General features: G+C 55.6%; 6 protein-coding genes across 6 annotated transcripts; 3 read left to right on the plus strand and 3 right to left on the minus strand.

Moving 5' to 3' along the window:
• Positions 1-438: 438 nt before the first annotated feature.
• J7T55_007516 (histone H3-like centromeric protein cse-4) lies at positions 439-948 on the plus strand (the record flags this gene model as incomplete). Its single annotated transcript, XM_053144287.1, has 3 exons — positions 439-469; positions 540-664; positions 730-948. 3 exons carry the CDS (start codon positions 439-441, stop codon positions 946-948), a joined length of 375 nt encoding a protein of 124 aa, XP_052993206.1.
• A 1,560-nt stretch (positions 949-2,508) lies between these two features.
• On the minus strand, positions 2,509-3,876 carry J7T55_007517 (maintenance-mitochondrial morphology protein 1; the record flags this gene model as incomplete). The annotated part of the gene is made up of 1 exon (XM_053144288.1): positions 2,509-3,876. The coding sequence occupies one exon, from the start codon at positions 3,874-3,876 to the stop codon at positions 2,509-2,511; it is 1,368 nt and encodes a 455-aa protein (XP_052993207.1).
• A 614-nt stretch (positions 3,877-4,490) lies between these two features.
• Positions 4,491-6,333, plus strand: J7T55_007518 (uncharacterized protein; the record flags this gene model as incomplete). The annotated part of the gene is made up of 3 exons (XM_053144289.1): positions 4,491-5,630; positions 5,692-5,823; positions 5,893-6,333. The coding sequence occupies 3 exons, from the start codon at positions 4,491-4,493 to the stop codon at positions 6,331-6,333; spliced, it is 1,713 nt and encodes a 570-aa protein (XP_052993208.1).
• A 1,967-nt stretch (positions 6,334-8,300) lies between these two features.
• On the plus strand, positions 8,301-10,295 carry J7T55_007519 (trna uridine 5-carboxymethylaminomethyl modification enzyme; the record flags this gene model as incomplete). Its single annotated transcript, XM_053144290.1, has 1 exon — positions 8,301-10,295. One exon carries the CDS (start codon positions 8,301-8,303, stop codon positions 10,293-10,295), a length of 1,995 nt encoding a protein of 664 aa, XP_052993209.1.
• Positions 10,296-12,334: 2,039 nt separating this feature from the next.
• On the minus strand, positions 12,335-13,995 carry J7T55_007520 (cardiolipin synthetase; the record flags this gene model as incomplete). Its single annotated transcript, XM_053144291.1, has 4 exons — positions 12,335-12,455; positions 12,650-12,896; positions 13,123-13,460; positions 13,727-13,995. The coding sequence occupies 4 exons, from the start codon at positions 13,993-13,995 to the stop codon at positions 12,335-12,337; spliced, it is 975 nt and encodes a 324-aa protein (XP_052993210.1).
• Positions 13,996-19,770: 5,775 nt separating this feature from the next.
• Positions 19,771-21,327, minus strand: J7T55_007521 (uncharacterized protein; the record flags this gene model as incomplete). Its single annotated transcript, XM_053144292.1, has 1 exon — positions 19,771-21,327. The coding sequence occupies one exon, from the start codon at positions 21,325-21,327 to the stop codon at positions 19,771-19,773; it is 1,557 nt and encodes a 518-aa protein (XP_052993211.1).
• Between the last annotated feature and the right edge of the window lie 1,383 nt (positions 21,328-22,710).

The following is a 22,710-nucleotide window of genomic DNA, read 5'->3' on the forward strand; positions in this document are numbered from 1 at the left end:
TCCCACTCAATTAAGGGTCTGGCGCGAAAGCCCACTCCCAGACGCGTTCGGCTGGGGACCATGCGCGTAAAGAGCTTCTTCCCTACCTGCCCACCCTGCCCGCCTCTTTCTACTCCCTTCAAAAGTACCGGCGCATAGTCCAGCCACCCAGACCTCTCTCCTCTTGGCTCACTCCCGCCAATTGAACAATACCCAGCTCCCAAGTCTCCCACTCGGCTGTTGCGCGCATACCTACGGGTGCTTCATATTTAATTCTCGACCCTCGAATCTCGCATTGGACCTTGCCCGCCTCGCTCCACGCTCCTAAGGGTTGCTCTTTGCGCCCAGCCTAAGCGCACCGCTCCGCGCAGCCCCTCCTGCGCTCGACCATCCGACCGACCTTCTACTGCTGTCCAACGAGCTGGGCTTTACCTCGAATTCAGATCTGAACCGGGCATCATGCCTCCCAGAAGACGGAGCAATGTTCAGCGTGAGTTGGGCCGCTATTCTTGCGCTGCGCGCCATTGGAGGATGGCTACTGACTGATACTGCGCTCGTAGCTGGCGACCCAGTGCCTCAAGGCAGAAAATACAGATATCGACCGGGAACGAAGGCGCTGAGGGAGATCCGGCAGTACCAGCGGACCACCGACCTGCTGCTGTTGAAGCTCCCCTTTGCCCGACTGGTAAGCCCCGACTCCTGACCTGCCACGGCGCATGGAAACAGCAGGACGCTGACAGCGATTCCCAGGTTCGAGAGGTCGCAATGTCGTTCAGGCCAATAGGGGAGGAGATGAGGTGGCAGTCGCAAGCGATCCAAGCGCTACAAGAAGCCGCCGAGGCCTTCCTCGTTCACCTCTTCGAGGATTGCAATCTGTGCGCAATCCACGCGAAGAGAGTCACCATCATGCAGAAGGACATCCAACTGGCGAGGCGGATACGTGGGGCCTGGGGAGGCGCCGCAGTATGATACCCTAGTGCGAAAAAGTCGAACAAGAATGAAAGGCGTTGTCTGTTTCTGGTGGCGGCGTTCCAGGCGTGAGGATAATGTTTCGTTCGGAAAATTTTGTGCCGCAGACGCTCCGTTAGGGCGAACCTCGGATTTGCGCGCGGCATGGGAGGCATTCATATCGGAATACCAGTTGGTCTGCCTTTGAGTTGTTATTTTTCGACCATCATCTCATGCTCGGAGGACAAACCGGCATGGTTTTGCAAGGGTTACTATTGTGCTGGCAAAGTTGCAGTTCTGCACCCCAGAGCCTAGGAGCCTGCTATGAGAAGACTTGGGAAGGTTCTTGTCAAATGTCAGCTGAGGTCGTTTAATCTTAGGTGTATATATAACAGGAATGAACAAAAGAACTCATGCATGTTCTGTCTTGAGCGTGTCCATTTGGTATGTTGAACGAAAAGACTATGTCTCACTCTAATAGGGCATGATTACCGTGTCACCCTACAAGCAAAATTGATGGTAGTTTCTCAAGCGAGATTCGGTCTTAGCTGTGCAAACTGTCGGAGTCATATGACTTACCCCATACTCCTTGTCACTATTCTGAACGGCCTGGAAGTGTTGAGATAGTGTCTCAATGGGTGACTTCATCTAAACATATTTGTCGCAGCACTAAGCTTGAATGTATCAATTGACTACGCAGGACTATTCCACGGGGCACATCAGTTGGCAATGACAGTCAAAAGTGGTCGGATCAATGCACACAACCTTTTCACTCTCAAATTGGTTGATGTGCTACTTACCCTGCCAGGGCATTCAGTGAAATTCATAACTGGGTGCGGATTCTGTGCTATGAATACCAGGTCTCAAGGACAATCTGGACTCCTAATTTAACAAGAGCGAAAAGAGAAGCATTTCACCCGCTGCTGCTCAACTCCATCAAGACCAATCCTCTCACACCGAAGCAATTACAGAGCAAATGGACCACAGAAAATCTCACACACACAATGCTTGAAGGACCAGGCGTTCTGCCATCCACCCCTGGTCCACCACCATAATGTTGGTCCTCAACATGTTGCTGGCGATGCCTATCAATCTCCGGTTTACCAACTGAGAGCTTGGGACCATACGGGTTCTTTTTGATGGGAACGGTCCATCACAAAGAGTCTTCCAAGATAGCCAGACAACAGCACGAGATGAGGCAACGCTGAATTTTATCTTGTAGTCTATTCTAAATACGCTGTGACTGAATGCTTCTAACAGGCGCCATATAACGCTCGGCCACAAATGTCGAAACCGTCGCTGGCTGGCTTCGGAACATGACTGGAACTTTATACCAGTATCGTGCCTTGCGTTGCACAGAATACGCAAGTACACTCTGAAGATATCGCGTATTGGCTGTGGCATGTAGTCCGTCGCGACACATCTTGAACCTAGGCCTCTGACCAATGGGGTCACGATGTGCGTTGTCTCGAAATCGTGTGCCGCCCGGATGACTGACCTTCCGCCGAAGCACTTATTTGCTAACGGCCGTGAAGCTGCCCTTGTGTCTGAGTGGAGTTCATCATCTTTAGGGGTCGACCCTCATGTCATATCAACACTGACGCCAGGCATCGACCCGGGCATAGCGCCCGACCCAGCGAACACATCTTCTGCCCTAGGCTGCCGGCGGTACCTCAAAGAGTCTCGCCTCGACGAATCGGTGCCCCATTCGGCCCTCGCGTCCTCCTCGGCCTCAACCTGGCTCCTCGCCTGGTTCCTCATCTCGCGGCTGATTTCCGCGCCCTTTGCCTTGCCAAGCGACCTCTCCGCTTCGGCAATGACTTCGTCGCCGCCGCGCGTGTTCCTCTTCCGCGGCCACATGCTTGGCAGGGCAATCTCCTGGAAGCGTGGTTCGACCGCCCGCTCGTCAAACCACTTATGGAGACGCGACTCGACCAGCTGGGCAATCTTGGGAACGTCCTGCAGGCGTGATCGGCTGCCGAGCAGACTGCGGATGGAGAAGTCGAGGCGGTAGTCGTCCAGGAAACTGAATGTCATCATGGTGGGGGTTGATTGAGACGGGTTGCTGGGGATGAAGGATATTGATAGTGTCCCACTGAACCGCACAACCGACACAGATAACGCAACGGGGAGTACGGCAGAAAGTTTTTTGGGATAATTGAGGAGCATTTTGGTCTCCAGAGCCAGTGTGATTGCGTCGCTCAGGTCAACGTCCATGCGCGCCTGCAGCCGACAGCCCTCACGCGTGGCCATATTCGCATCGAAGGGCTTCCCGGGTGGGAACGCAATGCCATCATCATCCACAGGTATAATGCGACAGTTGCTGAAGATGGGGAACTCCTCGCCCAGGTTGAGCTCTGTCACGCGGATCTCGTCGAGGAAGTCGGGCCGAGAGGGGCTGTTGAGGGCCTTGGTCAAGGAGCCGAGGATGGCATCGTCGTGCTGAGCATCGCTGCGGAACTGTGCTATTGTCTGGGCAACCAGCACGTTGAACCAGTCGAGAGACTCGGGCTGGTGACTGTCGACCTTGTAGTATGTTTTACTGAGAATGGACCCGATGGTCAGCGTCGGGGGGCCGGATCGTAAAATGCTGGATTTCTTCCGGTTGAGAGTGTTGGACTGCTGCTCGTGTTGCCTACTACTCGGCCGCCCGGCGGTCCTCAGACTGAGGAGCGACTTCTTGTGCGCCAAGGTCCTCGATCGTCTTTCGGTGGCTCGTAGGGAGGCAGTCACCTCGGCAGAGGGGGGGTCTCCGAATATGAAGAACTTGATGAAGGCTGCGATCAGGAGTACGACTGAGATCTGGCCCAGAATGAAACCCTGTGTAAACGAGAAGCTGTTTGCTCGGCATCCAGCTCTCAGGTCAACTTGTGCTTGCGACTGCAAGGCTTGCTCGGGACTGGTGACATACGTGGGCTCAGGACGGGCCGGACAGACGTCAGATGCCATCTTCAGGCTCGATATGGTCGCAGATGCGGTAGGTCACGGAATTTGTTATTTCCTGTTGTGTCATGTTCCCGCCATTGTTGTTGTCGTTCACCTTGTGCTCACAGCAGACGGGTTTGGTTCGGACGATGAAGTCAGAAAAGTGGGAGATCCCGAGCAGGAGCTTCCGTTGTTGATCTAAGACCCACTGGAGCAGGGGTAAGATGTGGGGAGCCGGGGTGCCAGCCGGGCATGCCTGCAGCTGGGGGTGACCTCCATGGCCGGAGCCGCATCTGCCTGCATCTCTAAACTCACTTCACTTCAACGCACCTGCAGCTCTCATTCGCATGACATGCCCAGTCGGGTTTCTCTCATCTTTTCCCAGCAGCCGTTTTCTCAGCTCACAGATAGCTCACTGCGCAGCGAACAACTCCATTGAAGGGCCCACCAAATCGAGACACTCCACTGTTGGCATCCGGCCACTTGTCCAATTGATGAGGTGACGACACCCCTGACTGAGGGCTGCCACCGCAAGGGTCTTATGTACCCTCTCTGGCTTCTATCCTCGCACACAATTCTTCCCCTCGAGTACCGGGTGTCCGAGTAAACCAGATTAATCGCTCCTTCGTCTTGCCAAGATGGATGTCGTTCAAGCGGTGGCCGGGTCCGTCTCCAAGATGGTCTCGACCGGGGACAGCGCCAGCGGTGGCACATCCGCCAAGATGAAGATCCTGTTGCTAGACCGAGACACAGTACCGATCGTCTCGACAGCAATCACTCAGTCTTCACTACTGAACCACGAGGTCTATCTGATAGACCGGCTTGAGAACGCCAGCAGAGAGAAGATGCGCCACCTGAGATGTCTGTGCTTCATCAGGCCCTCATCCGACTCTATCCAGTACCTCATAGATGAGCTTCGCGAGCCCAAGTATGGAGAGTACCACCTCTATTTCAGCAATGTCATCAAGAAATCCGCTCTGGAGCGTCTTGCTGAGGCGGATGACCACGAAGTGGTCAAGCTGGTCCAGGAGCACTTTGCCGACTTCGTAGTCATCAACGCAGACCTCTTTTCTCTTGATGTCCATATCCCTCAGCAGCGGATATGGAGCACGACTCCCGATATGTGGAATACCGATACTCTGACGCGAACAACCGAGGGTCTGATAGCGGCACTTCTAATGCTGAAGAAGCGGCCACTCATCAGATATGAGAAGAACAGCTTCTTGGCCAAGAAACTGGCGACCGAGGTGCGGTATCATATCAACCAGGAGGACCAATTATTCGACTTCCGAAAGGTGGACACACCGCCTATTCTTTTAATATTAGACAGGAGAGACGACCCGGTGACCCCGCTGTTGACGCAATGGACGTACCAAGCTATGGTGCACCATCTCTTGGGTATTGACAATGGCAAGGTCGATTTGAGCGACGTACCAGAGATCAGACCCGAGTTGAAAGAAATCGTGCTTTCTCCGGACCAAGATCCATTCTTCAAGACAAACATGTTCCTCAATTTCGGCGACCTCGGCGGGAACATCAAAGACTACGTCGAGCAGTATCAGTCAAAGACTAAAAACAATACCAATATTGAGTCCATTTCAGATATGAAAAGGTTCATCGAAGAGTATCCGGAATTCAGAAAGCTCTCCGGAAACGTCAGCAAACATGTCACTTTAGTCTCGGAGCTCAGCCGGAGAGTCGGTGCGGAGAACCTTCTGGAGGTCAGCGAAGTCGAACAGAGTCTGGCCTGCAATGATAACCATGCGGCAGACCTGAAGGTGAGAATTCCTGCCACTTGAGCTCTCTGTTGTGGCCTGACAGGAACTGACCGTATCACAGAACGTCCAAAGGCTGATCCAATCATCTGCGGTGACGGTTGACAACAAGGTCGGCCTCGTAGCCCTGTACGCACTGCGGTACGAGAAACACTCGTCCAACTCGGTGCCCATGCTCATCGACCTTCTGTCAACGGTTGGTGGCGTCCCAGCCAGGAGAGCAGATCTTGTAGCAAAATTGCTAGCGTATCACTCATCCTTGCAGCAATCACAGGCTTCTGGTGGTCTCACGGACTTATTTGATTCTGCTGGTATTTTCTCAGGTGCTGGAAGCAGGTTCAAGGGACTGAAAGGCGTGGAGAACGTCTACACCCAGCACTCACCCTTGCTCGAGATGACGCTACAAAACCTGATTAAAGGAAAATTACCGGAACGGCAATACCCGTTCGTCGAAGGAGGAGGTACGACGCGCGATAAACCGCAGGACATTGTGGTTTTCATAGTTGGAGGAGCAACCTACGAAGAGGCACGGACTGTCGCAACCATCAACGCGGCGACACCAGGAGTTCGGGTAGTGCTAGGTGGGACTACTGTCCACAATGCTACTACATTTTTAGAGGAAGTGGAGGATGCTGTGTCATCATGGCCGGAGCCACCGCCAACTACCACGGCTGGGAGGTTACGAAAGGAGCTTGGGAGGAGGTAGCGTTCTTGACGGCGATTGGTACTCTTGACACAAGGACAACGCCATACCCGGCGATTCAGTACATGGAGGCGACGGGAATGATAGAAGTAGGTCTTCATAATCTAAAGTCAAGTTGACCATTCCCGAGGCCCTCGACAGGCGATGATACACTCACTTGTGAGAATGTCTGGTTATATACTCTCCTGGACGAGCATCTGGAAGTATCGCAGCTGTGACTTCCTAGAATCACGTCCGATCGCGTGTATTGCATGGCGCGCCCCATCACATACACTATTGGAACAACACGGCCACACTCTCAAAAATCACAAAACATCATGGTGGAGCCCCATGTGGCCGACTTACTCCCTTCTATTGAAGGTTATCCAACAGAACCGTATCACACAGGAAAGTATCCCACAGGAGGTCATCCTAACCGAGATTAATCCACAGGAGGTTATCCCATAGGTTATCCCTCACAGGAAAATATTTTATCAGGAATTATTTTAGAGTCAATCACCTTTAAGAGATTATTTTCCTTTTCCATAACCCCCCCCCCCCTTTATTTTTCTTCCCTACTTATTCTATGCAGATACTGTGGCCGCAAAGCGCACACCCGAGCTGAAGCTCGTTCAATGCTATCGCGGGATCGAGACGTAGGGTGGAGGCGCACCATGAGGCCAATCCAGCCACCAGCGCCACTTTCATCCCATCTCGTCTCTACCTTATCAGAGGCGCAATACCGTAGGCTGGCATGGAGGTCAGGGAAATTCTGGGTCATATGACGCAACTGTTAAGCCCTCGTGGTTGCTGACACGGGCCGGACGTCTGGGCTTCCGTTAGGATCCAACGTCAGAGGCGAAGGGGCTGGCCTCGGGTTCAATTCCCAGAAGCGGGATGGGAGCTGGCCTCTTTTTTGGTTGTTGATGCTGGTGTTGGTGACTTCATCGAGTTTTGCCCTCCATGTGCCGAGGGCGTGTGTGTAAAATGGTCGAGCGGCGTATTCGTCTGGGGGGAAGCAAGTACCCGCGCGCGGCCCTGCGCGGCTTGCCTGCGCGGCTTGTTTCCCTGACGCCCAAAATTCCTCACCCACACTCGGTACCGCACAAAATACGAGCCTCTTTCTAGGTCAGCGTCGATCCGGCGGCGTGCAGCCCTAAATTTTTGATATACAAATCGTACGACTTGCTGGGACCAGGCCTAGCCAGGCACTGCACTTCCGCGGCCGTGGATCTGTTTGCGAGCCTGTCGGCATCCTTTCCCACGCCAAGAAACATGGGGAAACGTGGGTGGATGGCAATCTAAGAAATGCCACCGTTCCAAGACCCTGGCCGACGCAGCATCGGCATCGCGCGACTTATGGGATTGTGAGAGAAACTCTTCCCCGGCGATGCAACCTCACCATGCGGACGGCCAGTTCTGGCCAGCGCCGATCATTGCACGTCTCACGATGGTGCAAGTGGACTAGGTTTGTACACCATGTACAAGTACAGTTGTATTCTAAGGGCCAGAGGAGAGTTATTTCAGGGTGGTGGCATTTTCTCCCCCTGCTGTGTTTTCTCTGATTTCGTTCGCCTCATTTCTGTCAGGCGGGTCAGGCGGATTCCAGCTGACTTGGCAGACGCGCGCGCCTTCAGCTCAGTGTTAGTTGCCTCTTTCGAGGCTAGGTACGATAAGATAAGATAACACTTTCTGGCGATAAGCTTTTTGGGCTTCACGACCGACGGCCAAGCCTGCGAACATTTGCGATAGCAGACGAGCGGTATCCATTCCAGTAGATGCTGCCTCTCGACCCAAAATGAGAAAGGCATGGCAGCCTCGAGGCTTGAGTAGGCCGGGACGGCTGCTCAGCCGTCCAACGGTTCTCACAGCACAAGGACGACGGCCGGGGCGCAGAAGAACCTTTGCCACAGTCTCGCAAGACTCCAGGTACGCGCGCACTCATCCTTCCTGTCATTGACTTCCTTTGATCGAGGAGCTCTTAATCTGACATGCATCTCACAAAATACAGGCCTTTCGATGTCGTGGTAATAGGAGGCGGCCACGCCGGCTCCGAAGCATGCGCTGCAGCCGCCCGGTCCGGAGCCCGCACCGCCCTCGTCACGCCGAAGCTCGACAACCTGGGCGTATGTAGCTGCAACCCTTCCTTTGGCGGCATCGGCAAGGGCATAATACTGCGGGAGATCGACGCGCTTGATGGGCTGGCAGGTCGCATCATCGACAAGGCAGGCGTGCAGTTCAAGGTGCTGAACCGAAAGAAGGGGCCTGCGGTATGGGGTCCACGCGCGCAGATCGACAGGGAGCTATATAAGAAACATATGAGGGAGGAGCTGGTCAACTATCCTGGTCTTAGTGTTGTTCTCGGCAGCGTCTCGGATATCGTGGTTGGACAGACACAAGACACGGACGGACAGACCTTTGGCGCGAAAAGCAAGATCACGGGCGTGAGACTCGAGTCTGGCGAGATATTGCCTACGAACCACGTCATTATCACGACGGGGACTTTCTTGGGCGGGGAGATCCATATTGGCCTTGAGGCATACCCATCAGGGCGGATGGGCGAGGCAGCCACCTTCGGTCTGAGCAAGTCATTACGCGACGCAGGCTTCCAACTCGGGCGACTAAAGACCGGAACACCACCGAGGCTCGACAGAAAAACCATTAATTACTCTATATTGGAGCCTCAAGAAGGTGACAATCCGCCCATGCCCTTCAGCTACCTCAACGACAAGGTCTCCGTCCAAGACCAGCTGCTCTGCCACGCAACCTACACCAACGGCGCGACACATGACGTCGTCCGCGCAAACCTCGACAAGACGATTCATATCCGCGAGACGGTCAAAGGTCCCCGTTACTGCCCATCCCTGGAAGCCAAGATCGTCCGGTTCGGCCACAAGGAGAGGCACATCGTGTGGCTCGAGCCCGAGGGCTTCGACACGGACGTTGTGTACCCGAACGGGCTCTCCATGACCGTCCCGGCCGACGCGCAGGAGCAGCTCCTGCGCACTATCGCCGGGCTGGAGAACGTCACGATGCTGCAGCCCGGCTACGGGGTCGAGTACGACTACGTGGACCCGCGGAGTCTGCGGTCCACACTCGAGACCAAGGCAATCAAGGGCCTCTGGCTGGCGGGCCAGATCAACGGAACGACGGGCTACGAAGAGGCAGCCGGGCAGGGCGTCATCGCCGGCATCAACGCGGGCCGGGCGTCACAGGGCCTGGAGCCGATAAGCCTCACCCGCAGCGACGGGTACATCGGCGTCATGATCGATGACCTGGTGACCAAGGGCGTGTCAGAGCCATACCGCATGTTCACAAGCCGCAGCGAGTACCGGCTCTCGACGCGCGCGGACAATGCCGACACGCGGCTGACGGCCAAGGCCCGGCGCTGGGGCGTCGTGTCGGACAAGCGGTGGAGCGCACACACGGACGAGCAGCAGGGCATGGCGGACCTGACGAGGCTGCTGCAGAGCCACAGCCTCTCGTCGCAGGCATGGCTGCGCAGTGGGTTCCGCGTCAAGGAGGACACGGTCCGGCGGGACGGGATGGACATCCTGCGCCTGGCCAACGTGACCATGGAGACGTTCGCGGAGCGCGGCGTCATCCCCGGTGTGATGGGCTTCCCGGAGCGCGTGCGCAACAGGGTCGCCATCGAGGCCGCCTACGCGCCGTACGTGGCGAGCCAGCTGCGCGACCAGGAGAAGTTCGAGCGGGACGAGCAGCTGCGGTTGCCCGTGGACCTGGACTACGACGCCATCTTCGGCCTGAGCCTGGTGGAGAAGAGCATCCTCAGGACCACGAGGCCAGAGAGCCTCGCGCAGGCGAGGAGGCTGGAGGGCATCACGCCCGCCGGGTGCATCCGGCTGCTGGGGTACGTGCAGCGGGGTGCAACTCCCGCCGGCAAGGCTGCCGATCTAGAGCCTCTTGCGGCCCCGGGCGAGGACCAGGAGACCATGGATGCCAAGGCCCGGGTCGCTGAGCTGTAGAGGGGTCAATCCGAGCGTATGAGTGCTCGCCTATGTATGAAAAGTTCCGAAAATGCATCGGAAAATATTTTAACAGGGATGTCCGATTTTCGAATTGAGAGACGATCTCGGGACTCGGGCGGGTGATAGAGTGTACAAAAAGTGTACATATAACCAAAAACTAGTAGAAGGACGGCGTTGTGGACGAGCGCCAGGAACACGAGGCCTAGAGGCAAGGGACAGACAACGGCTCAGTCTAGACCTAGACAGCCAGGTGGCATTGGGACAGGGTTGACAGGGCTGACGACAGGTGTCAAACTACTTTAGCAGCACAGAAGGAAGGCCCGGCCGTCAAATTGACCAAAATGCCTAGCTTGCCGTCATGTCTCACAACCTCGTGGGTGCCTCGTGGACTGAGGTCGTCCGCGTGTGCACGGGGCAAGCGACTGTAGATCTACCACGCTGTCATTGCCAGCTTTGTACGAAATAGGAAGAGCGCGTCCCCTGCAACGGCCATGCCACGGTCTCGGAATGTTTGGGAAGGTTCAAGCCACAGCCCAAACAGTTTAGAAACAATTGCATATATAGGCGCATATAATGTTTGGTGGTTTTCTTCTTGGTGCCCGATGAATGCACCACATCACAATGCCTTTGACATCCATGCGTTAAAAGTGGTCGGTCAAACAAGAAGTTGGATGTGGGCGTCGTAGTGATGCGGCTCGAGCGGATCGACGTCAAGGATCGTCAGGGCCGCCGCCGCCGCCGGGCCCCCCAGCCAGCCAGCCAGCCAGCCAGCCCTGCGTGAACGACAGGACCAGAGCTGCGCCAGCCAGACTCGTATCAGCAGCCTCGGTTATGTGGTGTTGGGGTACGTGCGAGGGGAGGCTCCAGCAATGGCCCTATACTGTCCGTACGTCACCTCGGGGAGGGTGACGCGTGACCGCGCGCTCAGACATCTCGTGGGTCAGTCAGTCAGTCAGTCGGTCGACCGACCGACCCAGACCCATCGATATCCGCCAGAGACTGACAAGCCTGACAAGGACTTCATGGCTCGAGCCTCCACCCCCACTCCGTCCGCCATCGACCGCAGAGACATGGGCACGAGAGCGTAGATCACTCGCCTGTCGAAACAGGCCGTTTGGAGAGTCAGCCAGTGAGCAAGCGTAGGAGAACACGGACAACAATGGACATATTGAAGCACCCGCCGGGTGATGATGGTCAAGCCCGAGCGTCGGGTTAGTCTTTGACCCGTCGCGGCTGGAACAGGCCGCTAGCAACAGTGACAGCCTGTCAAGCATTTTGACACTGCCGCTCCCGCCTCCATTATGCCTGTTTAGTTCTGATGGCCCTCCCATTTGGAAACATTTCCCCTCTATTTTGGCAAGTGGAAGTAGACTTTGGAAACGGGCGCGATAGGCGAGGCTTCAGATTGTTCGGCGACAGCCGGGCGGCAATGGAAAAGTTTGACAGTGTTTTTCTTCTCGTTTATACTGAATCTATATCAACCTCTACTATCAGCAGGACAGTACAGATACAGACATCTGACCGAAAGCCTGTGAATGATTGTTGGTGTCTTAGATTGCCCAAGCGCCATCCGCCAAATCCCCTTAAACCTGTCCAGTAGTTGCAGGGCAACCTGGGTATGTCATCGGCGGTGCAAGATGATGGCCTATGTGCTCAGCTCCATCACGATAGCTCTCTTAGAAGGGCCGACTAATCAGCTGGGTATTTCGTGTATGCTGGCTCTTCACTGGCCAGACGCAGTCGATATTGCGTGCTCGTCTGTGCGGGATAAGCGGCAGGTCACACACATCCCGACATGGTGAGGAAAGTCTGAGTGCAGTCCATTTGTTTTTTCTTTGTGTTGTCAGCTAGTTTCTCAAGAGCGTCTAGCTCCGTGTGGGCTGGTTCTTTCCGGTTGTGTGACCAAGAGGTCAGGGGATTTGAACGGTCGTGCTGAGCACTTGATGTCTCAAAATGGTCTGATAATGCCGCCGGCGCACATCCTCGAAAGTCGGCCTACTCGCTACTTGTTTGGCGATACAGTCCACTTGAGTCCGTCAAGGACGCTGGTCACCTTTTTGCCTCTCCTTGATTTCTTCATGCGACAGTATCTTCACGGCGTCCTTGCTGTACACGTAACTAGCCCCGCTCCAGACTGTTGTAGTGGCGACGACATACCTAAAACAACCTCACGTTAGCTGCTATCTTTTCGTGAGTCCATATTCGTATTCGGGCGTGGGCGTAGCAACGTAACACAGCCAGCAACCGTCCCACGCGGGCCTTTATGTAGCCTGACGGTACCCGTGGCGGGTACAAGTGCGTCCCGTGGAGACAAATTTAAACGCAAGAAGTAGTTCTACAGGATTACTCACTGCATAACGGTCAAGGGCGTCCCGCCCACGACCGGTACCAGAGGCGCCATTGTCGTGAGGCCCATTAGTGCAAGCTGGAGGAATGTGTTGTACTTGCTGATTGTTGTCGGGTGTACCTCTGCAGACGGCAACGAGAAGTCCCAGTACCGCATAAAGGTCTTTGGTGGTGGTAGAGATATCCATCGGAAATAAATGGCTGAGATGGCAAGTGCAACATCACGACCGAGGATGATCACTGCTAACCAAACTATCAAAGTGAATGTCAGTTAGCCAAATTCAAAGGCGAATTGTCGAGACACCGTGGTGGTCTGATGATTCTGAGTCCATACGGCACATGACTTGCAAGTGCTAAAGACTCCAGTGATCGCTTCCTGAGGAAAACTTTTGCCGAGCAGGACTAACCACCGCCTAGATGGAGAGAAAAGGGTCCGGTATCTACACCCGGACTTGAGCAGAAATCAACAATCACTTACTAGGTAGGCCGCCCTTCATTGCCAGTGCCACCGTCAAGACCGTCATGAGCGTCTTGTCAGCCATGGGGTCGATGACAGTGCCTACAACCGTGCCTTGATTCCACTTCCGCGCTATCCACCCATCCAAGAGATCCGTGATGCCCGCGTAGGCAAACAAGCCCAGGGTCCAGGCATGATGGTCGTGGAGAATGCAATAGCCAATTACCGGGGCCAAAACAAGCCGGGATGCAGTCAGCAGGTTAGGGATGGTATAGATGTTCTCATGGGCTGCAACAGGGAGTGCCTTTTTGATTGCGTTGGCAATCTTGCTGGGTTGAGATGCCGACGAAGATGGCAGACTGCATGAAACTCGGGGTATTAGCAAGGTGATCACGGCATCAGGGAAGACATATCGGGCAGTTCAATGGGAACATTGCTAGTGGGACGTAACACAAAGAGTTCTGCCGACGGATCGCGCTCAACTCCAATGTAAGCAACATTCGCGATACTCTGGCCGGGTCGTTGTCATATGCCGGCTTGTTCTCCGGCTTGGAGCGGACCGGGATGAGAGATGTGACGGAAAGGACAGGAACCATAGAGGAGGGGTAGGAAAGGGGTGCCTTACCCTGGCTCCCGCTCCTCTCTCTTCCGCCGCGGTCGTGTGAGGGAGACGAATGTTCTCAGCTGGGTGATGCCAAGAGCAGTGGAGGAGGGCGAGGCATCAGAAACGACTCGGGTCGGGGAGTACTTGTTGGGACATCTCAGTGCTGCCGCGGGGCCCGACATAGCAGCCAAAGCGTGCCATGGGGAGGTGTTCGGCAATCTGAGACAGCGAGAGGGATGAAGGCCTTGCCCGGCGAGCAAGGCGCTCTGACATGTGATCCTGAGGGACATTGATGAGGACCAGCAGGTGGTATCTGCCTGGGTAGACCTCACGGTGTGGCCTCTTTAGCCGGCAGGGACGGAGCCAGGCCAGGCGAGGAATTACCCAGGGTGAGAGGTGCAGCGGAGGTGAGGCCGAGGGCGAGTGCGAGGGCTAGAGCGAAGGAGCGATTGGGCATCCAGCGCGAACTACTGCATCCCTGTTCAGAATGTCGTCTGTAGTCTTGGAGCCGTTGGGCGTTTGATCTGCTAAGGGACCCCCCCAAAAAGCCTAATAGTTTAAATGGAGGGCGTGGAAATGGAAGGGTGGAGCTGTAGCCGCAGTCTGCCGCAGAGTCGAGAGGAACTTGAAACAAACAGCAAGAAGCGAGACCCCACAAGACACAAGGCGCAAGGCTGCGATAGGTGCGGACGGACGAACTGCAGCAGTGCTATGGTACGGCTGACGGAGGGCGGGTTGCAAGTCGGATCTCTGGAGCCGCAAAGGAGGGATGGGGGAGTATCCAGGCGTCTGTGTGGTGAGTGTTGACGTTGTTCGTCCCAGTCAGCAGCTCACGACAAGGAGCAAGGTGCAAGGTGCAGGGTGCAAGGAGGAAGGAGGAGGAGGAGGAGGTCGATGGCGCTTTGACGGTGCTTGCATCAGAAACAAAGCGCGCGCCAGGCGATTGGAGGTTGGGGGGAGGTGGGAGGTGGTGATGCTGTAGGCGGATGACAGTGCTGTGTATCTCGTGAATGTATCCTGTGTATCGTGCCCGTGTGTGCGTCTTGTATGTCTTGGCGGGCTGTTGACAGTTGGCCTGACAAGCTCAGCCGCAATGGCACTTGTGTGTATGCACAGCACAGATGTCTTGACACTGTCCTGTCACTGCCGTCCCCTTGGAAGCCCCTGCAGATGTTGAGGACGTCGAGATGTCGGCCGCCAGTAGGGTGTCCACCGCTAGGGGTCTCGGTGTGTTGCTCTGACACCTTGACTCGATCGCCGGCAGCTCAGCACAAGTCAGACGACACCGTACCAGTGCAGTTCATTTCAGTCCAGTCTAGTGCAGTCCGATCCAGTCTGAACCAATGGCAGGCCTCGGATTTGGTGGGGTCAAGAGGTGACGGCGATGCCAGGTGTCGTGGGAGTAACTGGAGTGGATGTAGTCAAGACGGTGTTGGTGTGGTGAGGTGTGGTGTGTGGTGTACCGTCAAGGAGGGGGGGGAGGGGGCAATTCTGTAAGTTGCAGATGCAGATCCAGTGCAGATTCAGGCTCAGATTCAGATTCAGCATCGGTATCTGTGCCACAACACGACCCACGCTGGCTCAAGATGTAGATGCTGTGCTTGTCCTGCACAGGAGTCTACCTCGCTGATCTCTGCGCTCGAGGTATCCAGACGTTGTGAGCTGGACGCCCTCACCGTCGTCACTGGAAAAAAACACGTACACGCGCTATCACGCAAAGTGGACCGGGTGCTGCAGGCCACAACCCCACTAACGCCAGAGCCTCATTGTGGTCTGAGCCACCCCTGACCAGCCGTTTTTGGTGGGGGGAGACGGAGCGGTACTGTGCTACGGTAGGCCGGTCCACGACCCACATCTGCTGCACCTACAACAGGAAGTCACGGTGGGTGATGGTGGGGACTCTGGGACTGACAGAGAATAGAGAATACCACTGCAGCCACCGAGTTAGAGGGCAAAAAACATGCATGGACATGGACGGACGCTGACAACCCACATCTCTTCGATTACATGCCATGTACTGTGCACAGCACAGCGCAGCACAGCTCAGCACAACGCAGCATAGCACAGCACAGCACGGCACGGCACAGCAACCATTCTCCATGGATGGCCACTGCGACCACACCGTCGTGCTAGTACTAGTGCTGGCCTGTCATCACTCTTTCACCATGTCATGTCCTTCATCCAAACCTGGGCCTCCCGGCCAGCATTCGCATTCGCTTGATGGCTAGCTAACGGGAATTCTGCTCTGTCTCTAGTTGCACTCCCCTCGCTGCTCCCTCGACAGCCTCGTCTCCAGGGGCCCAATGGACGAGGGACGAGGGACGAGTACCGGGTACTAAGCGGTATATTCTGCTACTGTATATCCGACAACCCGTGCCATGGCAGGGCATGGCAGGGCATGGCAGGGCATGGCAGGGCACAGCAGGGCATGGCACAGGAGAGTTCCAGATCTGAGCCAGCCACGACATCGCAATCCCACCACAACACGCGGTGCAGCACGGTCTGGCCATCAACGATCTGCGCGTCCTCTCCTGCCCTGTCCTGCCCTTCCATGTCGCCCAGCATCATCACCAGCGTCAGGATCCGGGCGAGCTGGCGGAATTTCCATCGCCAATTGACCTATCCAAACCTTACTCACAGTCGGCGACCATGCCACAGCGTTTCTGGAAACCCGACGGTTACAGAATAAGTCCATGTGCAGACTCCTGGCCCTAGCACTAGTCCCCAGCCCCGATCCCAGACCATGGAATCAAATCAAACCAACGCGGTGCCAGTGTCAATTAAACCTCCGATTGTCGTCAGCACAGACACGCAGGAAAACACACAGCAGACACCCAGGTCGGCGAGGTCACTCAGGCCATCAAGCCTGCAGAGGTCTGGCCAACTTATCTGGTTTCCAAGGGGGCGAGGGACGCGAGAGGCCTGAACCTGAACCTGAGCCTGAACTGCTTGGGTCAACCTACCTCCGCATGTTGCCTACACCCTAGGTACCCGCGGGTCTGTTTTGTGTTTTGTGTTCGTGTGCGGAATGCTAGGGGGTAGGGACTGGGGGGGCGTGAAGGTGAGGCTACTGCAGCCGCGCCTGATGCCACCGGATCTGAAGCTAAGCAACCATGCCCGATATCATGCCTTGGTGTCCCATAACAGGCTTGCCGTCAACCCGTCTGAACAAGCTTGCAAGCCCGGCCCCGGATCCCCTAAAACATGCAATTCGATTGCCCCAGTACCTTGTGGCTAACCCCTTCAACGGTAAGAGAGGTGCTGTCTGTACAGTACTCGTACAAGGTAAAAGTGCTTGGGTGCAGTACTGCGGCAGACAAGGTGATCGCATCCACCTATATTGTTCTTCTGGGGGTTCGATATGTGCGCGGACGCGCCACAGTAGAACGTGGTCATCACATCTCCAGGTTTATTACAATTCCTCAGCCCTGCAAGTGCTTGAAGGATGGAACAATTAGATCGATCGCGTTGACAAGTCAGAAATTGCTGCAGGTACAATGCCGACACTACTTGCTCTGCCCGGCTATTCTCTGGCACAAGGTCGGCCGGTCATCGCCTCGATCCGTCAGGTCGCACAACAAGGTCGCAATTCTACCCATCCGCTAGTGCAGTCAGAGTACGGGTCACTAGCACAGCAAGCTACAGCACCCTGAACGTCATGTTACGGTCGTGATCTCTCCCGGCCCCCGTTGCCTGGGATACCTTGCTGGGCAAATAGACAGATGTTCGCATTAGGGACCAGCCACGGGTTCCATGCCGATCCCATGCACATCAAAGTCACCATTCATCCTGTCCCAGTCCCTCTAGCGGCACCCGGGTCCCCTGAAAGTGGCCTGATATTACTAGCTCGCCTGATATCCCTAGCTGCCCTGACCCTGGCTATGGTGCAGAACGAGATGCAGTCTTTTGGGCCGTCATCATGGTCGGTGATCTACTGCCCGCATCCGCAGAACAAGTTGCATACTGCGGATGAGGTAACAGAAGGAGCGGAAGGGGGTGGGAGGGTGTATGTGAGGGGCGACAGAGAGAGGCTGGGTGTCATCGGAAACACAAATCAAAGAGTTGCGAGCGGATGCAGCACCCTGTCTGTTCGCAACGGCGCTCCTCTCCGCCCTCCAACCAGCCGTCCATCGAGACTCAACTCAATCAACCTTCACTCTCTAGCCCAGTCGGATTCCGCGTCAAAGGGTCCCGTCCTCTGTACCACCCAGCACCAAGCACCCAGCACCCAGCACCACAGTGGTAGCAGTTCACCCCCAAGCGCTGCACACCCTTCTGACCAGGCCGCGACCAGGGGTCCAACCTGTCTGTCATCGGGGCACCCAAAGCTTAACCCGGAGATGCGAAATGCACACCTCTAACTTTTTTACTTTCCCTCGCCAGTTTTCGACCCCCAAAATGATACCACCTAGGAAACTTCCTCCGCGATGACCCCCTGACGAACTGCGCGCTGGCTGGCCCGCGCGGGCATATGCACAGTCTTGAAACAAGAGAAGAAGGGGAAAGAACACACAAACGACGAGGAAACTCCTGTCGAACAAAAAATAGCGTGCAACCCGCGCGGCTGAGTAGTCAGCCTCTAGCACCTCCGGGCGCCCATAGAGAAAAACAGAGGTGCGCAAAAAAACAGGCGAACTCAAATCAAAAGAGAGGCATAGCTGCGAGCTGATTCGTATGCTGGCCCACCCCGAGGGATATCGCTCTGCGCTCAGGCTTGTTTTCCTCCCTGTGTGTGTATGTGCGTAACATGATGTTTGGCCTGCTGGCCCTTCTGGTTCGTCGGTGCGTCCGTCCTTCTCTCTCGTCACCCACACAACCGCGAACCCGATCTGCGATATTCCATAATTGGCACCAGGCTCAACTCTGTCTTCGATCACGCCTCTTACGTACACACTACCACCTGCCATTACCGGCTCCAAAAATGGAACAAAAGGTAGATAGATAGAGGAAGCGAGGCGAGGATAGGAGGGTAGACATCAATTCATCACGAGGGGACAAATTTCGGGAAAGCTTCGCAACCAACGTACGTCACTTGGCCTGGCTGCATTGGGTTCTTCATCCTGGTAGCGAGCGCCTCCGTGGTCGGCATAACCCGAGCGCATTTCCCCAGGGGAATAGTCGGTCACGTTTGGAGTGTGTAGACAACCAAAGAGGTAACCATAGGCATGTGCTCTGTTACACCAAGTAGTTTTACCTAGTTATGCTAGCATTCGCTTGCAACAAGCCGGACAGCTTCCCTCCTCCTGCCGGAGCAGCCGCCAAACACAACCACCACCAGAAACCACCGCCACCAAAGAGTAGGCACGTTACAACTTGCTTCCCAACACAGTATGTGGTCTCCTGGGGAAAGTATAGACGATGAAGCATTTGAAGTGAGAAAACAAAAAATGTCCCAATTATCGGTGACGCCGAATTCCCAGGAGGTGTTAAAAAAAAGTATGGGAGGTTTCCATCTGAACAATGCCTCGTGGTTTCTCCTAGCCACACACCCGCCTGTGGCCTTGGGGCCTATCCCATCGCTCCCTAACCCAGCTATCTTTCCTGATCGGGGCGAACTCCCTACTCCAATATATGATCATTTTGATGAAGCGAACAAAAAAATAAGACAATGCGGCCCATGCCTCACCCTCGGAGGGGGGGTTTCCTTTCCCATCAATGCACAAGTGTGCACGTGCCGCATCGGACTTCGTCCCGTTTCCCGTTTTGGTGGCCGTCTCTCTCTGAAAACGCCTTTGGGGCGAGCCCTCCCGCCGCCCGCCGCCGCCGCCCGTGGTTGTTGTTAAAGGATTCGCACTCGAGTGAGGCGTCACTCGAACTGGTATCCTGGTCCCATTTGTTCCCAACCGGTGTCCACGCCAGAACGCCAGAATCACAATAAGTCTTGCCATACGCCCACAATTCCGCCCGTAGTCCATGGTCGAGTCCCATCTTGACCATAATCAGTCGTACCGAAGCCACGAAAAACACCCTTGCGCCTGCGTACAAAAGAAAGTGCCGCCTGTTTTGGAGGTGCCTTGCCGGGGGTCAGGCGGCTGTTTGACCCTGTAGGGATGACGACGGTTTCCCTATCGGTGAGTGCCAGACTGCGAGGCGTGCGGCCAAGCTCCATTCATAGATCTTCCAGCCGTCGATAGGTAGGAGTTGCTGTCGTGCGTAGAATTCCAACCGGCGAAGTTGGGCGATGAGAAGTAGTGGGAGTCGCGGTGTGATCCATCTATAGAAGTCCCCGAGAGAGACGGTATGGAGGTCAGCGTGGCTCCAAGAAGTCCATCAGGTAGAGGTGTACTCACTGGAGGTGCCATCGTGGTCACAGACGGGGCTGCGAAATCCATCGTTGTTATTGGCGGGTCAGAAATTGCACTGACATGTGACGGGGGGGCCATGGAAGTCACGGATGGCTTGTAATCCACCGTGGAGTCGGCTCCCATTGTTGTCGATGGCAGCGACGGCATCGCGTAGGAGGAGGTAGCTGGTTGATAATAATGGTGCGATGTCCTCGCATCTGTGTGAGTCATGCCACCGGGCGAGAAGAGATCCTCCGCTCCGCCGTTAGACTCGTAAGCCTCTGAGCGTCTTCTCTTGCTGCCGCTCTCAAAGTGTGGTGGTAGGGTCGCGTTTGAGGCGTATGTAGGAAGATTGATCGATGGCGCGCGAGGCCGATGATCCCAAGGCACGAAGCCGCCCTGAGAGTGACCAAAATGACCACCAAGCTGTAGGCTGGAGCCCATAGGCTGGTGCATGTGCATGGGCATGTGGAAGTGGTTCTGAGCACCGTATGGCGCCATCATTGGCATCTGAGGCAATGACATTGTGCGCTCCAAGCCAGACTGTGGCGCGTAGCCCATGCCGAGCATCAGGGCTCGCTCGTCCATGATCCGCGGGTCCTCCTGTTCGACTGGTACGCGGAAATCCTGTTGTCCTAGCAATTCATGGCGAGGCCGAATGCTGAGAAGCTTGGGATCTTGTGAAGGGGTCGGCAGGTTGCCAGCGCTCGCGTCCTCAAGAGAGTAGTAGCTGACAAGATGATGCATAACACCCTGCCATTTGATGCTGATGGTCTTCTTGATCAGGCCACCCTCCTTGAAAGGGTAAGAGTCAATGAGAGACCCAAGAAGTGCTCTTTGCCTCTCGTCGTTGATCGATCCAGGAGAAGCGGTCATGTTGGAGTTTCCGTTTGAAAGCTCAGGCTTGCCGTCTCTCTTCCTCTTGATGGCCCTCTTCTTGTCACCGGGAGGGAAATTCTTGTCCAGCTCGCGATAGATCAAGAAGTTGCCCAGGATTCTACTAGGACTCCAGTTCTGGCCGTCGGTCCATCGCTTTATGCCGGAGGAGGATTCCTCGTAGACAAAGACATTGCCGCTCTGGATCAGGGAGTCGCGTTCCCTGTCATGTGGGCGGCGAGCCGTGTGCATGAGTTGGCCGTTCAGGCATGCCTCAATAACTCGCAGGGCATCATAGGTGGTCATCACTATGCCGCGCCAGCTGGGGGCGAGGACATTGTTGTTGGTCGGTGTTGATGGAGAGGGAAGGGGCTGTGGGTGGTGTGCTTGTTGGTGAACTAGATCATCCATGGCGGGTGGCAGCGGTGGTTGACCCTGCTGTAGAGCAAAGTCGGAGGGCATTGATGCAGTGATAAGCGGTATCTGTCGAGGTATGCTGGCGGGGCCTGTGGCAGACCACACCAAGCATCAAGTACGCTGAAGGTTCGTCAAGTAAACAGCAGTGGCACTGGAATAGGTGAAGCTTCCAGGGAACCGGCTGGCAGCACTGAGACGAGGGGATTATGATTATATGTGCGGACCACGTCGTCTGATTGTTTGGGGAGAATGTTGTCCGAGTCCTTGGCTTGAGAGCAATAAGTGTCCCATAGACTGAGGAGAGTGAAGAATGACGACAGCCGACGACAGGTGAGGTGGGCGAGAAAGAAAGGCGGAAGATCGGCGTGTTAAGTAAAGTGACAATGGGGGCCCTGGTTGAAGCCTGACAAGCCCTTCTGCGTGTAGGGTTGCGCCTGGCTCTTGGAGTTCCCGGGTTGGCTGGCTTGGCCCAGCCGTCGACGAGACGTCGAGTTTGGAGATGGATGTAGCTGAGAGCTCAAGCTGAGGCAGGCTTGGCTCAGTGCGGATGCGGGTGCGGGTGTGGGTGCCTAGTGAAGGAGAAAACACCACCCTTCTACTCCAAGTGTGTGTGCGAACTCAGTGCCGCAATATCAAAGTGTCGTATTCGTGATGGACAACTGCCGGATGAGGTGAGAACACAATGTGTTAGGGCCTGCTGCTGTTGGTGGATGATGCTCCTGAACAAGACGGCGGGTGAGTGCCGGTCTGCCTTGTTGACGAAGGAGTTTCCTGAGGAGCGGTGAAGTGAATCTGAGATTGGACAAGAGAGGTCGAAGAGACAGCAACGGCGTAGACAAGAAGAGGTCTACAGCTTATTAGTATGCTGCGGTCCGATGCTCGTGCAGGAAAGCTCTGCAGTGTGAGAGTGGGCAACGCCTGAGAGGACAATCATTGCACTTTTAGACTTTTTGGGGGAGCACAGGTTCCCCTGGGCTTTGGACTTTCAATGTACTCGCGGATGTGGGTACCTAGGGGTGTGTGAATGAGAGCGAGTCTTAGGGGGGTGCAATGAGCAGTGGGAGTAGGTACGGTACCGCAGTACCTGGACTTGGACTGGGACTTGGACTTGGGCAGGACATGGCAGAGGACAGGCTCCCATGTCATGGGCAGGGAGACAGGGGTGGAGGGATGACGCCTGGTGGGAACTGGGGTAGGCAGATGGGAAGAGAGGCCTCGACGGAGGGCGGAGTGGGGGACGACGAGGATGGGCTGGGAGTGGATGGGGGAAGAAGGGCTTAGCGGTAGACCAACCTTGGAACATTGATGAGGTGGACGAGACGACCGGGGCCCTTTCTCTCGTCCAGGACCAGCCCAGTGGACGCCAAATTAGTCTCCCGCCCCGAGTGCTAGCAGTAGTAGCATCAGTAGGCGACGTCGCGAAGTAGC

The sequence above is a fragment of the Diaporthe amygdali genome, assembly GCF_026229845.1.
Source record: "Diaporthe amygdali strain CAA958 chromosome Unknown NODE_16_length_960263_cov_65_539585, whole genome shotgun sequence".
Taxonomy (NCBI): domain Eukaryota; kingdom Fungi; phylum Ascomycota; class Sordariomycetes; order Diaporthales; family Diaporthaceae; genus Diaporthe; species Diaporthe amygdali.